The sequence below is a fragment of the Peromyscus eremicus genome, chromosome 15 (assembly GCF_949786415.1).
Source record: "Peromyscus eremicus chromosome 15, PerEre_H2_v1, whole genome shotgun sequence".
Taxonomy (NCBI): Eukaryota; Metazoa; Chordata; class Mammalia; order Rodentia; family Cricetidae; genus Peromyscus; species Peromyscus eremicus.
In genome coordinates this window covers 58714991-58734428 of record NC_081431.1, presented here as the reverse complement: position 1 = coordinate 58734428, position 19438 = coordinate 58714991, and the positions used below count along the sequence as shown (strand labels likewise).

Here is a 19438-nt window from a genome sequence, read left to right as displayed (position 1 = left end):
GTTATAAAGAGATCCTGTTGGAAGAAAAGGAAGTCCCGGGACCTAGATATCAAGCTCACCATTCCACCAAGTCCCTGGTGTAAAATACCGCCTTGTACATTCCAGAGCCGCTCAGGAAGAGACCCCTGAGTCCAGATGGACTAGGACCGAACAGGAGATGGACCCAGAGTTTGTCTTGACTGGTGCAGGATTGAAGACCATTCCTGCTCTCTGATGCCCTGGTCCTGGCTCAGGGCTGCCCTCCAAAGGACTGTCAGCATTTGCCCACTGGGCATAGGGCCTCCCTGCAGCCTTTCACAAGTTATAAAGACACCAGACACAAGCTACCCTTCCTGCATAGTAGAGGCTCTTTACTGGAACCTCAGCCACGACACTGATAAATGTAGGCTCTCTACAAGGAATAACAAATAAATGCAAACTGCTTTAATGGAAGATTAAAGAAACATGAGCCAAGGCCTGTAACTGGAACGGCCTCCCTCTGCTGTTTCAGACATTTGCATTTTAATTGGCATTGTGAAGTATTCCCAGCTGTGTTTTGTAGGTTCCACCTCTCTTCCTTTGGCAAAAGAACATGTCATGTTAACTCCCTTTGGGCCTTGTGATGGGGCCGCCTAGGGCTGCCCTGGGTTTCAGGCCCTGGAGCAGATAGTCCCTGGCCAGAGGGACCTGGACTCTGAGCCTTAGTTGTCAAGGGATCAGGAGACCAGGATCTGAACACCCTGCTCTACCCTCATGCTGAACTGAGAAGTCTCCCAAGCTCGTGAACCTCACTTTGCACAGGGTGAATCGAGCTTGGTAATCAGGGTTCTGGCGCTGACAGGTGGTCTGTGGCCCCATGACCAACCTATGCTTTCCTAACTGTGAGGTACGAGCCCAAACAAAAGCAAGCTGTCAGCCCTCAGCCTAGGTATATGAGACACTCACGAGCATTGTCTACCTGGGGCAGAGACCACCCGTTCCCAGGGACTCTTCTGACAGACATTCTTCATTCCTTCCCTTACTGGTCAGGCTCTGCTGCAAAACTGGTCTGCTACTTCACGAACTGGGCCCAGTACCGTCCGGGGGCAGCTCGATTCTTACCCAGGGATGTCGACCCCAACCTGTGTAGCTACCTCATCTATGCCTTTGCTGGAATGGACAATCACCAGCTCAGCTCTGTGGAGTGGAACGACAAGCTTCTCTACCAGGAGCTGAACGGCCTAAAGAGGATGTGAGCCAAACGGTGGGGAGAGGGGGGAGGGGGTGGACAGATTGCCCCTCCCCCCACCCAGAAACCTCGTCATCATTGCAACCCTGCCATTGACCTGCTGTGTTGCTGTGTGGTTCTGAGCAGGTCACACGCCCCCCTGCCCCTCTCTGCTTACCTGTGCTTATACAGAAGAGATAGGGGTAGATGAGAAAAGTGTAAAGGGCCCTTCTGGTTTAAATCTAAGTAAGATTGGGATTGCAGAACTTTCCTACTCTGAGAATTCCCTTCCTCTTGGGCATGCTCTAACATGTATCCATCTTCAGCTACCTTACAAAGCCCCTCTGAGGACTCCGGTCACTTACTTCCCGAGCTCCTTGTGTCCGTGCCCCTCTGTGGTGCTGCCCCAGTTAGACACAGGGTCCTCTGTGTCACACACGTCTACCTCAGTGGACTCAGCGCAGTCTGTGTGCACAGCGGCATGCTCAGGCCTGTTCCTGCTGTTGCTCCCACCTAAGCTCTTGTTAATTCTCTAAGCTGGTGAGGTACAGCCTTGCACATCTCTTCTCTTTTCAGGAACCCCAAGCTGAAGACTTTGTTAGCCATCGGGGGCTGGACCTTTGGTACCCAGAAGTGAGTGGACCTGGACAAGTGGGTGGCAGAACCTTCGGATGTGAATGTGGCACACTGGCAAGCAGAGCCCTCCTCAGGGAAAGTAGGCCGGGCCAAAGCATGACAAGGGGCGGGGTCCTGGACCATGGGGCTTTTCCCCTCTGGTTCTAGGCCCCTCATCAGGATGGCAGTGGTGCATGCAGGTTTGGTGCCAGGTTGCCATAGATCCTGTCTTATCAGAAGACCAGAATCTAAAACAGCGGAGAGTTCTGACCGCTCCAGCCTCAGTCTCCTCCTCCATGAAGTGGGAGAAGAGGGGACCAGGGGTCCCAGACTGCATGCAGTGTGTTTTCTGAGTGCTGAATGGGATATCTTGTCAGTGACATTGAGCCTGGCTGCCAAATTATTGTCCACTTCTATAATATTTTCTTATTTATGAAAATAATAAAGCTAGAAATCTCCTAAAAAACCTAGGATATACAGTTCCCAAAGCTTTATATAGTTAAAAAATATTTTTGGACTATGAGACCTTTTGAGAATCTAATGAATGCTATGACTCAACTTCCCAAAATAACACATTTTTTTTTTTTTATTAACATTGTTACGGTTTTTAGCTTGGTATTCTCAGAGACACGGACTGAAGAATTTACACTATTAATTTAATTGAGTTAAAAGTTAATAAAAATAGAATCAAAAATTCTTTGGGGGTCTACCAAAGAGGGAAGATGAGGGAAAGGTGTCCCTGGGGCCAAGGTGGAATTCAGACCATCTCTGGACAGCGCAAAGGCTAATAAGCCCAGCACACAGTCCTCCACTTCATCTGCCAGGGAGCTCAAGCAGGGGGTCCCCAGGTCCCCAGATCCTTGTTGGTCTCACCGCTTGCCCCCCTAACTGCTCCACAAGCGTCTGTACCTTTTCTCCCAATCTCATGGAGAGCAAGGGTGCGGGGTAGTTCTGATTGACAGTGAGACAGTTCCAGGGGCAGCCCTGGTGACATTGACTTTAGGGGTTAGAAAGCACTTGTTTGTTCCTTTCCTTAACTAGGCCCCCTAACCTGTCAGCAAATATCCCAGCAGCCATCTTAGAGGCCTTCCTGGTGTAAACACAAGATTGGGGTCCCAAATATTTTTTTACTCGTCCATGAGCAAGACAGTGGCCTCTGGTCTAGCCCAGTCAGGTCACACCTTCCATCATTTCACAGGTTCACAGATATGGTGGCCACGGCCAGCAACAGGCAGACCTTCGTCAACTCGGCCATAAGGTTCCTGCGCACTCATGGTTTTGATGGCCTTGACCTTGACTGGGAGTACCCAGGAAGCCGTGGGAGCCCAGCAGTAGACAAACAGAGATTCACGGCCTTGCTACAAGTATGGCTGGGTGGTTCTAGAGTCACCCAGTCTGCCAAGTGACTCAGGGTGGTGGCCCTACAGCGTTTGAGTGCTGCTCTGTCCCCAGGGCCGGCAGCTTCAGACCCCAGAGTATGAACACCTATGCATGGGGGGAGGGGGTAAGAGGGTGGGGAGTCCTGCTAGCTCCTGCCTCTGCCTTCATTCTGAATTCCTCCCACAGGACTTGGCCACGTCCTTCCAGGAGGAAGCCCAGACCTCAGGGAAGGAACGGCTCCTTCTGACGGCAGCTGTGCCAGCTGGGCAAGACCACGTGGATGCTGGCTATGAGGTGGACAAGATGGCTCTGTGAGTCTCGGGCTGTCTACTTAAACCACATGTCCTCCAAGGCTGGAGAGGCCCAGCATGGTTGAGCTTCCCAGAAATGGAGCCGATCTTTGCCTCCAAGATGTGGCTTTCACCCAGGTGGTGGTGGTGGCACATGCCTTTAATCCCAGCACTCAGGAGGCAGAGGCAGGCGGATCTCTGAGTTCGAGGCCAGCCTGGGCTACAGAGAGAGTTCCAGGACAGCCAGGGATACACAGAGAAACCCTGTCTTGAAAAAACAAACTAACAACAACAACCAAAAAAAAAAAAAAGATGTGGCTTTCAGATGCTACCAGGTGTCTGGGAAGTCTGTTTTCTGCTGCTCTATTATTACAGATCTTTTATGCAGGGGTGGGGGCGGGGTTGTTCTTTTCTTCCTTGGGAACTCACTGTTAAAGAAAGAATACCTTTGGGGCAGGGAGAGCAAAGCCCTTAAGCGTCTCCAAGAATATGGGAGGTCACATGTTAGCTCCATGGTGTGGTCTGTGGAGCTGCAGCCTCTACGACACTTAAGAGCTAGTGTGGTGATGTGCGTGCGCCTTTATTCCCAGCACTCAGGAGGTAGAGGCAGATGGGTCTCTATGAGTCTAAAACCATCCTGCTCTACACAGTGAGTTCCAGGCCAGTTACATAGAGAGATTGTGTGTGTGTGTGTGTGTGTGTGTGTGTGTGTATGGGTGAGGGGACATTAGAAATGCAGCCTGCTGAGCAAACACCTACATTTTAGTGAGATTCTCAGGGGACTTGTGTAATAAAAGCTTGAGAAACACTGAGCTAGATTGCTTCCAAAATGGCAAAATCAAACCAGCTTTCTTGCACAGAACAGGAAAGCACCTCAGGCTGCAGAAGGGATGATAAGTAGGGGGAGGCCACCAAAGACAATGGCCAACCCCACAGCGCGAATGAGACCGCTCTAAGGGCGAGGGATGGAGAATGTGATGAACAGAGCCAGAAGTGAGCCTACCATCCCTACACTGCCTCCCCACCCACACCCCGAGGGAAGCATCTCCCACCCACGTTCTCACCTCTTCCTACGCCTCCTGCAGGAGCTTGGATTTCGTCAGCCTTATGGCCTATGACTTCCACGGCTCCTGGGAAAAGACCACAGGACACAACAGCCCCCTTTACAAAAGGCAAGAAGAGAGTGAGACAGCCATTGGGCTCAACGTGGTAAGTGGTCAGCGGGTGAGACAGGGCTCCTCCGCCCAGCAGGACCTGCTCAGTGGCCTCACTGAACCCCGAGCCCCTAATGGAAAAGCCAGCGAGACACCAGGGTTTCCCTGTTCTCTTTGCTTCTCTCTTTATTCTGTCCTGCTCTCCAGATGGCAAAGCTTCTCCTCTCCGCAGCGTGTTAGATAACAGAGCAAGTCACTTTAATGACATCAGACACACAGGGGACCAATGGGGAAGCCTCCTTGGAACTTGACTCTCCAGCCAATGTGGCTCCCTCATGTTTCACATCCTCATCCCTTGTCCACGGTTGATAACACCGATGAAAGTGTCACTCAGGGAGGAACTCCCCAGCCTCAGAACAGGGCAGGCTGGCCTTAGACTGCAGTGGGGTTTTCCTGCCCAACTCTTTCTCCTGAGAAGTCTGGATACTTCCCATAAGCCCAGTCTATGCTTACCAGTCGAGAGTAGCTGGATCATTTCTCTTTCTTAAGACAACCACCACCATGCCCTCTACATTAGAATGCTGTTTGCTTTTGGTGTCCTGTATCTCTGGGTTGGCTGGAGTGGGACATTTTTCTCTCTCTGACTCTTTCACAAAGTTCCTCCTGTGGGCTGGAGAGTCACATCGGGCCTGACTGCTCACCTCATCCGGAAAACAGCGTGGGTTTTCAAGGAAGCTAAGTAGCTCAGTCAAGTGGGAGACACAAGCTGACTGGCACGTGGGGAGGAAGCCCCACAGCTTGGTGTTCTCTGGGCTGGAAAAGGAGGTCTTTCCCTTTGACCACAGGTCTTCTATTTGCTGCACTGTGTCTGAGAATTGCTTCGGGCCAGAGGAGTCTCTCTTTTTTTTTTTTTTTTTTTTTTTTTTTTTTTTTTTTTTTCTGAGACAGGGTTTCTCTGTGTAGCTTTATGCCTTTCCTGGAACTCACTTTGGAGACCAGGCTGGCCTCGAACTCACAGAGATCCACCTGGCTCTGCCTCCTGAGTGCTGGGATTAAAGGCGTGCACCTCCACCACCCAGCTCAGAGGAGTCTCTTGTTCAAACATGTTTTTTTAAAAAAGCGCCATTCAAGTTGGCAGGGGACCCGAGTTTTTCTCTCAGAAAGCTGGGGTTTGATCCCGGGTGAATTCTTCAACCAACAAAAAGAAATCAATGCAGTGAAACTGTCCTTTACCCAAGAGGTCTGGACTCACCTCGAGGAAAACATGCCACAGTCTAGGCCTGAAGGATGACTCTTCATCTTTCAGTACTTACTCAGTATGATGAGATTAAATGTCTCTTCCAGCCATAGGCCTAGGATTACACACCTCAAGGACCATAGGACTGTGGAAAGGCCTTCTTCGGAGGTGGGTGGTTAAACCCTGGGCACGCTGACCCAAGGCCCCGATCTTGTTCTTAGGTGAATCTTATAACTATAATAAGCTAACATTATTATAATTATGTGAAAATGCTCACAACTTCCTGTGTCACATCTGCTAGGTTCCTATACACGCCCAGCCCTTGAATCAAATGGCTGTTTGTATTAGTTTTATTCTAAACACTTTGCTGAGTGAGGCAGGAATTTCTGTCTGTATTCTTCAGGGATGTATTCCAAGCCTCTAGGACAGAGCCCGGCACACAATAGACTATTGGTGACTGTTTGTTCTGAAATGGTTGCCTAGTTCCAAAGCCCCAAATCTGGCTATTGAACCTTGCAGCTTCCCTCATAGGGGTTAGGAGTCTAAGGTGGGATTTAAAGAAGATGGGCATGATGGGATGCTTATGAAGAGCCTTGGGTGCAGCAGAGGAGATCCCCCCACCCCATTCTCTCTAGAACCCCATTCTCAGGCAATCAGAACTAAGGTAAAGGCAGATTAACCAGGCCCTCCTTCTCTACCAGGATACTGCTGTGCAGCTCTGGCTACAGAAGGGGATGCCTGCCAGCAAACTGATCCTCGGCATGCCCACCTATGGACGCTCCTTCACCCTGGCCTCCTCATCAGACAACAGAGTTGGGGCCCCAGCCACAGGGCCTGGTGCTCCAGGTCCCTATACAAGGGAAGGAGGGATACTGGCTTACTTTGAGGTAAGAGGGCCTTTAGCTATCCTGAGAATGGTGGAGGGCCAGGGGTTCCTGGGAGGTGAGAGGACTTCTCCTGTAATTGCTTAGTAAAGGTGGTAAGCATGGAGAATTCTGGCCAAGGGTACTCCATTCTACCCTGGCCATCTTGTGTAGATCCTTAAGCTCAGGTAACCGAACTCTAAACCCACAGTTCCAGGCTACTCCATAGAACCCTACCATGTTCTCTGCTTCCTCAGATGGGAATCTCTCAACCTCTGGTCTCCTCTTGGCATGAGAGGGCAGGTACTGTTAATCCCAAAGATTTGAGGAGAAAGACCACTGACCCAAATAATCATAGCTGAATTAATTTTAAAAAGCTTCTTTAAAATTTGTGTACACAGGCTGCCTTCCCCTAAGGCAGGATTCAAGAGGTCAGCATTAGATCTGGGGAAGTTAAGGTTTTTATAGCTCAGGGATAGAGGGGTTTCCAAATGGGGGATTTGTCGGGCAAATAGGTGGGGTTATAGGAGCAGAACTTAAACATAACAAGTTAGTCATAATGACCTCCTGAAACAAAGTGATTGCAGGTGGTCATAACAGGGTGGTCATAACAACCTTTTTGAAGCTAAGACATGGTTGCCATTTCCTGGAACAGGCAATACAGAACCGTGTGTAGTTAAGGTTACAGGTGGGGCATAGTCCAATCCTTGAGAAATGGAAATTTTATCATAAACAGTAATGTACCCAGTTTGTCTTAAAAGATGGCTTTTAAGCCTAAGGTGGAGGCAGGCTTGTTTATCAGTACCTGCTAGTGTTCTTCTTCCTCCTTAATACAGCTCTGTTCCTACAGGTCTGCTCCTGGAAAGGAAAACACAGAATCAAGGACCAGAAGGTGCCCTATGTCTTCCAAGACAACCAGTGGGTGGGATTTGATGACATGGAAAGCTTCAGAGCTAAGGTGAGGTCCGGCCCAACTGGGAGGGGGTGGCCCCTGGCAGACCAAAGGCCTGTCAATAACACCCACACTCCAGCTCTCTTCATGGATGAATGTTCCTGTGCTCCAACATTTCCCCCTCTTCATGTGACAGTGTTTTCAACATTTATCACCGATTGATGAAGAAGAGGCACAATGAGTGCTGGGGATGTAGCTCAGTGGTAGAGTGCTTGCCTGGCATGTACAAGGCCTAGGGTTCAGTCCCCAGTACAGAGAAGCACTTATGCATACTCACTCAGAGAGAGGGACGGGGGAGAGCTATTTCTCTACGTGAGTAGTCCTCTTGACAAGATTTGTATTTTACCAAAATACTAACTGTATAGGCACAAGGAAAGAAGAAATACGAGTGGTGGGTGGGACATGTGATTTTATCCAGTCTGTTGGCCAGATTTGGAGCATATTCATGTCATTGACTTCCTTACAGGACCCCTTCATCCTGTCCAATATGGGTTCCTTTATGCATTTCCTCTTCCCAGAAGAGATCCTTAGCTCCTGAAGAGACAGTGCTACATTTTTTTATCAGCAGTCCTCATGGGACAGTCAGTGGCGGGGGCATTCAGAAATGCCGATGAAGCGCCCTGTGGGAATCTCATAAGTGTAGATGCTGTTCAAGGAGATGGGAGGAAGGAGTGTGGAGGAAGTGTGCTTGAGGCAAGTCCTAAAGCCTAGAACGTAGCCATATAGGGAGGAAACTGTAGGCAGACAGGGTGGAGAAGGAAGAGATGGACCCTGAGAACAGGGTGAGACCCGTGAAGGAGAGTGAGGCTAGTAATAGGTCCTAACCACCCTAACCGTTAGCTCTCAGACACACTCCACATCATGGTGCCTCGAATATCTCTGAGGGAACACACAACCACAGTATGTTTCCTCAGGAATCCTGAGGATGAGGAAGAAATGAAGATATGAAGACAAAGCTTGCTTCAGAACTTTCAGGAAGCTGAGACCTGATTCCCTGTAGTAACTGAGCCTATAACAACCAGTAGGTAATACTCTGATCACCTACATCTGCTCATCCCCCCACCTCCAGGTCAGCTATCTGAAACAGAAGGGGCTGGGAGGGGCCATGGTCTGGGCCCTGGACTTGGACGACTTCACAGGCTCCTTCTGCAACCAGGGCCAGTACCCCCTCATCCGGACGCTGCGGCAGGAGCTGAGTGAGTAAGGGGGCAGGGGACCAGAGGCTGAACTCAGAGAGTGGGGTGCACACCCACCCCTCTCATAAGTCTCTCTTATGAGGAAACAACTGTGCCCCAATACTGTGATTTCTCAAATTCCATGCACCCCAGGAGCTAAGGAAACTATTGAAACGATGCGCTTTCACATCTCTTTCCTGTCTCTTATTGGCAATACATGCCAGAGTGTGGTAACAGGGATTCCCTCCAAAGGTCTCGGCCTGGGGACAGCTGTTCGCTCTTACCAAGAAGAAAGCCAGCCCTCACCCTGCTGTGTGGGACCCCCTAGGTGCCCTTCACCAGTGTATGGATAACACAGCTGGTATATGGTCGCCAGCTGCCTGCTACTGTGTAGCCCAGGTTGTCTTCCAGGCAGTGCCGAGCTGTGGCTGTGGCTGTGGTCTGGATGTGGCGTGTGGGGAGCTGGGCTTCTGCCTCCAGCTGCTGCTGCTGTGTGTGCTGGCCTGTGGTTTGGAATCTGTTGGGCCAGGATCAGTTGTGTCTTCCTTGTCTTCCTAGATCTTCCCTCTGTGCCTCCAAGAAGCCCAGAACAGGAAGCACCTGGACCACACCAGCCTCCTGAGCCAGAGCAGGGACGCAGCCCAGGTGTAGATACCTTCTGCCAAGGCAAAGCTGACGGGCTCTACCCCAACCCTGGAGAAAAATCCAGTTACTACAGCTGTGCAGGGGGGCGGCAGTTCCAGCAGAGCTGTCCCCCAGGCTTGGTGTTCAGTGACTCTTGCAAGTGCTGTACCTGGAGTTGAGTCCCTGGAATCCCGTCCACTCCAGCCTGAGGCCAGGCCTGGGAGTCCCCCAACAGCCCGCCTCTGCTTTCCCTGGGGGCTGCAGGCTTCTCCATTCATTCAGTGACCCGGCCTCTGCTCAGCTTCCTGGCTTCCTTTTTGTGTCTTCTGGGCTGCCCCTTTACCTGCAAAATAAACTTTTAGTTTTCACCCCCAGTGTAGTAACTCAAAGAGGCTAAGGCGTGCTGCTGATTCAGAAACTTCCCTAAGGGACCAAGAGAAGAGGGTGACAAGCGGCAGGCGAAGGTCAGAGCCAGAAGGTCCCTTCACGATGTGCCAGGCCCCATGAAAGTCTCACCTCACTGAGTCCACGTGCCAGCATACAGGCGACAGCTTACAGGGCATGGGCAGGCTGCGCACATCTACGGGTCCTTGTTTCAGGAGCCTTTGGGGAAAGATGCTTAACCTCTGCTACACAGTTATTTCCCCAACGGACACGTGATGGCAGCAGAGAAGAGCTTTTCCCAGTTTACCTCTGTCTGCTGCTGCTGCTGCTGCTGCTGCTGCTGCTGCTGCTGCTGCTAGTGAAGCCACCGGACTTTGGTGGACAGAGCCCACCTCCCTGGGCTCCAGCACTCTCCATACGGACCATCTTGGTACTAAGCATTCACTTGGAAATGAAGCCTCTTGGGGGCATTTCACGTGTCTCATCTCGACCACCACCCCCAATAGGTAGCAAACACAGAATTTTACAGGCACCTCAATTGAAGACGGGTTCTAGCCAGTTCTGAGTCCAGAACAAAGGCCCAAAAAAAAGGGGCCAAGACAAGCATGTGCCCTGATGACCACCTATTAAAGTGATCTATCTGGGTAGGGTGTCACATGCCTACAATCTCAGTACTCATGGGACTGAGGCAGGAGGATTTTGAGCACCAGGGCAGCCTGGGCTATATAATGAGACACTGTCCCAAACAATCAAAAAGAAAAGAGCAAGTGAATAATAAACATCCCTTGCAGCTTCAGGTGGCCCTTTGTTGCTTTTAAAGAAAATCTTCACGTTCCCTGAAAGTCCACCCTGTCCGGCACTTGCTGAAGCCTGGTTTGGGGAGGTGACTCGGATGGGCTGTTGGGAGTGAGTTAGGTCAGGGAGAGGGTGGTGACTGGGTTCTTGTTGGAGTGCAGCCACAGGGCCCTCAGAACGCCTGGGCCACGCCTGCACCCTGCCTGCCCTCCGGCCTTCTGCAGTCCGTCCTGCTGCCCAGAACGGCCTGCTTTTGCACATATTCCCACCCTCCGGGCTCTGAACCTGAAGAAATCCCTCAACCGTTTAGAGCAGGGTCCAGGGGCAGCTTCCTTATGGAGCATTCCATGAGTGTGGGGATGACTATAGGCCCACCCCGTACTAATGGCTTCAGGTGAAGAAACAGCCTGGGGATTGCTTCTGTCAGATGAGGGCTCCCCTGCTGTCTGGGTGACTGGGAGGGGATATCCAGTGCCTGGCTGGGAGTCAGCATCTGCTGGCTAAGAAGCTAACACACTCCCATGTCAGTACAATATGCCCTCCTGAGTGTTCAAATGGCCAAAGTCCTCCCAGATAGCAAAACTTTCGTCTGAGCTATTTTATCCATGGTGAAGTATGGCCCATGGCCTCTCTCTGGTCTTCATGATCCCATTCATCCCCAGACCCATGCCCTGCCTCAGCCCAGGCAGGTCACCTCTCACTCAGATATGGCTTTCCCCTGCTCTCTCTGCTCCCTGATTCACCTCTCTTCTCTAGTCCTTCTTCCACACCCAACCAGCTTGATCTTTACAAATCAGGGATCTAATCCAATCACCTCCCTTGCTTAGATATGACTAATAGCTTTCCCAACCCAAGGAATAAAGTCCCTAACAGCACCTGAAGCAACATTGAGACCCCTATCAGGCTCCGGCCTCTTTTCCCAATCTGATCTCCTCTTACCACGAGTTCTGTCCCCTAGCACCCAGCTGTCCATGTTCACCTCAGCCAACCAGATCCCAGTTCAGCACCTCCAGGCGGCCCCCTCACCCAGCTTACCCAGGGGGCACCCCTTTTTCTGAGTGGAGCTTTCTGAGTCTGGAGCACTCAGTACACCCAAAGTCATTTGTGCTCACACTGAGGCTTCTACCTCCACCATGGGCTCTGGGCCCGTGGCCCTGTGTCCTCCACTACAGCGGCCTCTCTCCCCACAAGCCAAGCACCTGTAACATCTCAGTCCTGGAGCCGAGTGGCACGTGGGGGTGGGACAGTGTGCAGCTCGGGGTGGGGGTGGGGTGGGGGTAGTACAACATGTCCGGGACTGGGCTTTCCAGGGCCAATGTCAATATTCAACAGACAGTGAGCAAATGGGACGCTTTCAGGTGATAGTGAGTGCTACAAAGGACAGCCTGTGTGGCTGGAGACTGGAAGTGGGTGTGGGTGGGACTACTATATGGTGTGGTTGGAAAGATCCCTTAGCGGAGGTCACTTCCTAAAGTCCCCAAAGACTTGCTCATATCATCCTCAGATGGTGGGTCATTATGAGTGGCCCACTCTTCCCTGGCTGCTTGGTTGACTCAGTTCAAAGGCCAGAGTCCTTGTCTTGGTTCTCCTCATTCACCTTGCCCTGGCCCTGGTCCTTCCTCCGGCATGATGCCGTATCCAAAATCCCAGTTCAGTGACTGCCATCCTGGCCTCGTGCCCAAGTCTCCCATAACAATGCCCATTTCTCTGAATCTTAGGCCAACTACCATCCCAGTTCTCACCTTATTGGTGGCCTTGTAGGTAATAACAGGAGTGGTCAGGGCTTTGTGTCCCTTTCCCAATCCAGGCCAGCTCAGTCAGTGCCCGGCACTCGGGGCTCTGCACAGTGTGGCTTATCACCCCCCTTAGCCAACCCAGGCTGCACTACAGGGCAAGTGTCTTACTCTGGCTCCCTCCGTCCTTGACAGTCTAGTCCCCCACACAGAGTCAGCCTTGGGTTGTCTCCTGTAGGACCTTCCCATGGGCCTTGGCACATCAGAGATGCTTCCTGCCACCCTGTAGCATGGCCTGCCTCATTCAGGTCTGCAACTGAGGTTCTCCGCGGACAGTGAACTCTGCCCCCAGATCTCAGGCTCCTCAGGACACAGACACGGGTTCTCTTCTTCTGTTGTTCATGCTTGAAGCCCAGTAAAAAATCAGGTCATTTGTTTCCCCATTTATAAATATTTTAGTATTTAATTGTGTATTTTATTTTTAATTTAATTATATAAATTCAAATACTCATTTTCATATATTCCAGGCTGGCTTTGGTCTTAGTAGTGAAAGATAACCTTGAACTTTTGATCCCTATCTCTACTTCCCAAATGCTGGGATTCCAGGTGTGAACTGCCACACCCAGTTTGTGTAGTACTAAAGACTGAGCACCATGCTTTGTGCATACGGGACCAACCCTCCGCTGAGGACTGCTAAGCTGAATTCCCAGCTAATTTCCTTCCATTTGTATCTTCATGTACAGAAATCAGTTCTGCACCCTAGAGAATTCCCCTGCTGAAGGACCATCACACGGTGGGGCACTGCCCTACAAAGCTTACCCATTAACCACTGTTTGTCCTTTAATGTCAGCATCCAGCTGCTAGGAAGGAACATTTCTTCCCTGCATGGGGACCGTACAAGGCAGGGATGAGTCACATGGTAAATATTTACAGAGTGAACCCAATTCCTTTAACACTCACGTGTCCCTATAAAGTATCGTCTATCATCCTCTGGTCACAGGGCCCATGTGTGGCAAAGCTGGGGTTTAAATAAGACCCACAGCCTAGGTTTGTGCTCAAACCACTGTGGACATTTCCTTCCTGTGTGAAAGCCCATGCAATGCAATTGCCTCCTCTACCCTCTGTGATGGACAGACCCAAGGTACGTGTGCTGCGCATCTACACTGTACTGCCCATGCATCTGTGCTGGGCTATCCATACATTACTGCGTGCCTTGATTTCTCACTGTCACTCCTACAGGACCTTACATGCGGGCACAGGTTCCAGGGCCATGTGCAAGTCAAAATCATGAGGGAGTCAGGGCCTGCCCCAGATCTACCTGTTGCCCCCTGTCCCTCTCCTGTCTTTAAACCACAGCTCTTTCCTTTATAACGTCTGATTATACAGATGGCCTGGGCATATAAAATTAACAAAGCTTGAAAACTCTAAGTATTTCTTGAGCATTTACCAGGTGCCAGCAGCTAGCTAGGACTGGGGTGGGGTTTACAGGAGTGAGTCCTGCCTAACAGCCTTTGCCATTGGCCGGAGGGCCAGCAAGCTGCAGGGCTGTTACCTCCAACAGTGGTGAAGGCTAGTCACAGATGGAGGAGGAAGACTTCATCTCTGATACTGTGTACCGCTGCAGGCTCATGGAGATAATAAGGGTAGGCCAAGTCTGGCCTTACTTGTAATTATTTAGTTCTCTACATACAAGGTGTGCTATGGGATAATGTTTTTGTACACTGTTTTAATAAAACACTGATTGGCCAGTAGCCAGGCAGGAAGTATATGCGGGATAAGCAGACAAGGAGAATTCTGGGAAGAGGAAGGCTGAGTCAGGAGATGCCAGCCTGCCATCCAGGGAGCAGCATGTACTGGCACACAGGTAAAACCACAGAACACATGGTGACATATAGATGAACAAAAATGGGCTGAGTTTGAGTGTAGGCGCTAGTCAGTGGTAGGCCTGAGCTAATGGCTGAGCAGTTTTAATTAATATAAGCCTCTGTGTGTTTACTTGGGTCTGAGCGGCTGCAGACCGGGCGGAACACAGGAAAACCTTCAGCTACAAAGGTGCCTTCTTATCTTCCCTGGGTGACTTCCTGCTCCCGTTGCCTAAGAGAGACATCCCTCCCCTCTTTCTGAAGTTTAGCAAGCACCACTCTTAAACCAGCCTTGTTCTCTGTAGCTGCCAGACTACCTGTCACCTCCACAATCATTTCAACATATAAAGTAGATGACGCAGCCCAGGGTGGCCTCTGTGCCCAGGCTTGAGTTGTTAGTGCTGGACTTGGAGTGCAGCGTTTGAAAAGAATGTGTGGTTAAGGGCCTGAGAGATGTCTCAGTGGTTAAGAGCACTGCCTGCCTTTCCAGAGGATAGGACTTGGATTCCTATCCATTCCCAGGACCCACATGGTGGCTCACAACAGGAGCATGGTGTGGTAATGTTGCTGACTTTTGTGTATTAACATTGTATCTAGCAACTTTTCCAACTCTCTAGTTTTTTGTTTTGTTTTGTTTCATTTTTGAGGCAGGTCTCAGACTTCTCTGGGATTTACACCCTTCCCCCTCTCCACCTCAGGCTCCTGACATACACTACCACACTCAACTTTCTTTCATTAGTTTTGCTAATTATGCTGCAGTTCTGCCTACTGTTCGATATAGACAACCACATCGTCTGCTCTAGCGCACTTCTTTTCTTTTGTTTCAGAGCCTGCGCTATGCCTTTTGTCCATTTTCTTGCCTACTGATTATAGCAAGCTCTCTATATAAGGACATGCTGAGGGGAAGAACAGGAATGGTGGCAGCGTATTTTAGACATCACAGTCTCTAAAAGGCTGTGTAGCACAGCAACACAGGCACTGTTGTCTTGTTCTTGCTCTAAAAGAGGATATTCTCAATGTTCCAGCATTAAACACACTATTTGTTGTGGAATTTGTTGGGTTTGTTTTCACTTTTGAGACAGAGCCTCATGTAGCCCAGGCTGGCCTCAAACTTACTCTGTAGCTGAGGATGACATTGAACTGGTGCTCTTCCACTTTATGACTCTACTTCCCAAGTGCAGAGATCTGAGATGTGCACCACTGAGCTCAGCTTAATACGGGTTCTATCAGACCAAGGAAGCTTCCCTCTGTTCCCACTTTGCTAAGGATTTTCATGGGCATGAACAAGAATTTGTCAAATATTTATTTAAAGATTTCTTGTTTTACTCTACTAATAAAATAAATTATTATCAACTATTCTCCCTCTTAAAATCTGATACTCCTAGGATTATTCTAGCTTGGTCATGTTATATTACAGACATTTAGGTACATTTGCAAGATTAGATGAATGTATTCTTTTCCATTTTTGCACATGTAAATTACTACATAAAGTGGAACTGCACACTTCTTACACTCTGGGATAGCCCTACTGCCCCAGCCAATGTCCCTGACAATAAGAAATTAATGTGAGTTTTAAGGCCCTGCTAGCCTCATAAAATGAGTCAGGAGGCTGTCTCTTTGCCTTCTCTGGGGACTGTGTCAAAAAGACTTGGTAGCAGTTACCAATAAAGCCATCTTGGAGTGATGCTTTATTTTAATTTCAGTTTTTAATTAAATGTTTTTGGTGGCTACAGGACCATTGTGTTTTAATTAAATGTTTTTGGTGGCTACAAGACCAAGCAGGCTGAGGATTGAAGCTCTTTATCTTTTTGACGATCCTCCTTTCCCAGCCCCAAGGGACCTGGGAATGACAGGAAGCAGCCTCAGAGCTCTTGTTTAACTCAGAACTCAGTGCCCCTGAATAAGCTATAGTCAGGGAGGGTGCTGGCTAGCTCTCTCTTCCATTTGTCCTTCCCAAGGGTCCCCCAGGAGGGTTGAGTTGGGTGGTGTAGATCTGCAGTTTTTTCAGAGGTCACTAGAGTGGACCCAGACTGCTCAAGTTCCCACAGACAGCTAGGGCCCACCTAAGGCAGTTTTTATCTGGTGCGCTGTCCTGACTCCTGAACTAGAGGGATGCATAGTTTTCCCGAAATCTCTTGAGGCCCCAGCTCAGTAAACCACCTCTGCCTTCCTCCTTCCTTCCTCCTTTGCTTAGACCCTTCCCCAACTCCTCCCCATGAGGTCACAGACTCAAGTCACTTTTCTATATATGTAAGGCTCCAGTGCGGTAGAGACCTGCATGTATGTCCTTGGACTCTATCACTTGGTATCATTGAGTTTGGGGACCTAGAAAGGACTCTGGGGAAAGAGCTGCACCATCAGCCAGCAGAGGGGAAGAACAGGAATGGTGGCAGCGTATTTTAGACATCACAGTCTCTAAAAGGCTGTGTAGCACAGCATCTCAGGCGTGGAAAGAGTCTGAAGGCTCCCGAGATCCCTCTTCTACTGTGTGCCTCTTCTGAGTCTTTCCCCACATTGTGCAGGGTGTTTCTACCACTAAGAGGCACTCTTTCTGCTTCTTCAACTTCAGGCTAGCAGGAAAGCCCACTCCCCTGAGTCCAGAGCCTGACTCGGACAAAAGATAGACTTCTCTTAATTTGTCCGGCTATTTGGGCAACACATGTTTTCCAGACATACCGGAAGGAGAGAAACTCCACTCCAAAGACCGGCTATCGCATTTCTTTTGAGCTGCTCCCCATTTGCTCAGGGTGTGAGTGGGGAGGGAGTGGACAGACATTCCTGGCATGATCGCCCTCTTTGGCCCCCACCAGATGGCATGGAAGCTCTTGGGAGCTTACAATGGCCCCAAATCCACTCCAGTCCCTCCTTCTGCATGTTCTTGCCATGCCCAGCTGTCACCGAGACCAATAATAACCTGAAGAGACCGAGCAACCAAAGCCTAGGCTTAACCAAAGACATCCTCCCATCCTCACACCCCATCCTCCCCTCCATTTCTTGGCAACCAAACTGCATGGTGGGGACACTGAGGGGACTGCCTGGGAAGGAGAGGCGTCTAGAGACACAGGGCTCAGTGACCCCGCGGCCATCACTCTTGCCCCCGATCATTTGGTCTTCACTTTCTTCAGAGTCAGAGCATCTGGGCTGAGGGGGAGCTAGCCCACCCTAAGGAGTCCAGATCTGGCGGGTAGCGATCGGGTCTTCCCCGAGTCTCCTCATCGCTATCTGATCACTTACTCCTCACAGTCTGAGGTGGTGTTCAATTTGAGACCCACACGCTGGCAGGAGTTTTTGTGGATGCCCTTACTTCGATACCCACAGGGGTGCAAATCCCCACCCTGCTCATATTTGAAAGTGGCTCTCAGTATGTCACATGCAGCTTATTTACACCAGTGCTGAAGTCCTGGGCTGCCTTCTGTGCACAGCCCAGGCTTCATTCACCCTACCCGCCACCCTGAAGAACAGACCTTGAGAAAGAAAGGATTTGGGTCAGGGACCCTAAAGGTCAGAGTACTGAAGGAATGTCACCCTGCTGTGGCTTTACTGTGTCACCCGCTTGGTGTGGAGGAGAGTTCACTTTGCCTTTTCTTACTGTGTTCTTGTGTGACCCAGAGCAAGTCACTCCTCACTGGAGTCAAGTGGGCTGGTTACCATAGTCAGCCACTACCATCACTAGACGTCCACCCCCAAGAAAGAAGAATAAAAGGGAAAGAGACCCCATCCTCCACTTGATGCACCCTGCTTTCCCAGCCAGAAGGCCTCATTAAATGAGAGCTGAGTGAGATGGAGGAGGCTGGGTCCCGTCCCTGGCATCCTGCACACATTGGAACGCACACAGAGAACACTGTCCTTTCTTGGGTAAGCATAGGCTCACAACAATGGGAGGGCAGGTGTCTAATGTCGCCCTTTGCCTCAGGGCCTGCTTTACCAATTACTCAGGCCTCTGTTTCCACCAGTGACCTCAGAGTTACTGTCTCGCCCGTCCACCCTGTGGATGTCGCTTCTGCAACGGCTCCCACAGAGCTAGCCAAAGGTAGCCAGCAGTGGGACATGACATCCAGGCTGGATCCAGAGCATCTCTGGGGTGACTCAGAAGTTACTGGCCTTTGGAGAGCATCCCGAGTGCCCCTCCTCAGCCTGCTGATAGAGAGATGTCTCCAACACAGCAAGCCCCAGATGCCTGGAGACAAAATCTTTCTAATCCTTTAATCCAGTGGTGGGAGCCATTTTCTATTAAGAGACTGTGACTTCAGTGGAAAAAGATAATCATCCTGGGCCATACCTTTGCACAAAATCACTTACATTTTGATACAGATGCTGCTCTTTTAATTAAGAGAGATGTGGAAAACATGAAAACGCTTGATTTTTAAAGCAAGGCAAAAAAAAAAAAAAGTACAAAATAAACATGAGCGATGCTGTGTCTAAAATATCTTCCAGATTTGGGGCAGTTGAGATGATGTAGCTCGAAAGAATGTGAAGGGGGGGAGTGAGAAATCGTGGCAGAAAAAGAAAGAGAGAGAAAGGTGACGAGGGGAGGAAGGGTAGGGTAGGGCGGGGTGGGGTAGGGTAGGGTGAGGGGGGGATATATGAGAGCAAGAGAGAATGGAGTGCTGGAGGACTCCACTCTAGAGCAGTGGTTCTCAGCCTGTATAAAGGGCCGCAGCATTAGGAAGGCTGAGAAGCACTGCTCTAAAGGATCCTCTCACCTCAGCCTCCCCCAGGGTCTGGTTTTCTGACTGTTACCTGAAACCAATCAGAAAGCCAGTGTGGTGAAGTTAGTTCTTAGACCAGTTGATTCTCACAAGAACTCCAAAGATTAAGGTCTCCCCCCCTTAAAATTTTTTTATTACGAAATAGCACGTCCACAAAAGCACACAAACATACAATGCAAAAAGAAAAGAGCCCGCCCAGCTTGAGAAAGAGCAGTGGCCATTCCTCTGAAAACCTGTTTGCACTCCAAGGTCATTCTCAAAGGAGCCACTAACTGTGATCTGAGATTAAGGGGTTTTGTTATTTTTGTTTGGTTTTGATTTGGTCTAAGGTTTTAGGATTTTTTTTTGTGTTTTTTCTTTCTTTTTTTTTTTCTTTATTAAGAAATCTTTCACTCACTCTACAGACCACCCACAGATCCCACCTCCTCCCTCCTCTCACTCCCAGCCCTCTCCCCCAAGCCACCCCACATCCCCACATC

At 50.0% G+C, this 19438-nt stretch overlaps 1 protein-coding gene across 1 annotated transcript in view; it reads left to right on the top strand.

The window, feature by feature from the left end:
- Window positions 1-9752, top strand: part of Chit1 (chitinase 1) — a 50991-nt gene extending 41239 nt beyond the window's left edge. Inside the window, exons 6-14 of the mRNA XM_059280196.1 lie at window positions 1009-1210; window positions 1763-1819; window positions 3000-3165; window positions 3368-3492; window positions 4557-4680; window positions 6564-6749; window positions 7576-7683; window positions 8747-8873; window positions 9411-9752. Of these exons, the coding sequence (XP_059136179.1) occupies window positions 1009-1210; window positions 1763-1819; window positions 3000-3165; window positions 3368-3492; window positions 4557-4680; window positions 6564-6749; window positions 7576-7683; window positions 8747-8873; window positions 9411-9655 (1340 nt within the window). The 3' untranslated portion in view covers window positions 9656-9752. The remainder of the gene's footprint in view (window positions 1-1008; window positions 1211-1762; window positions 1820-2999; window positions 3166-3367; window positions 3493-4556; window positions 4681-6563; window positions 6750-7575; window positions 7684-8746; window positions 8874-9410) is intronic.
- Window positions 9753-19438: the final 9686 nt, after the last annotated feature.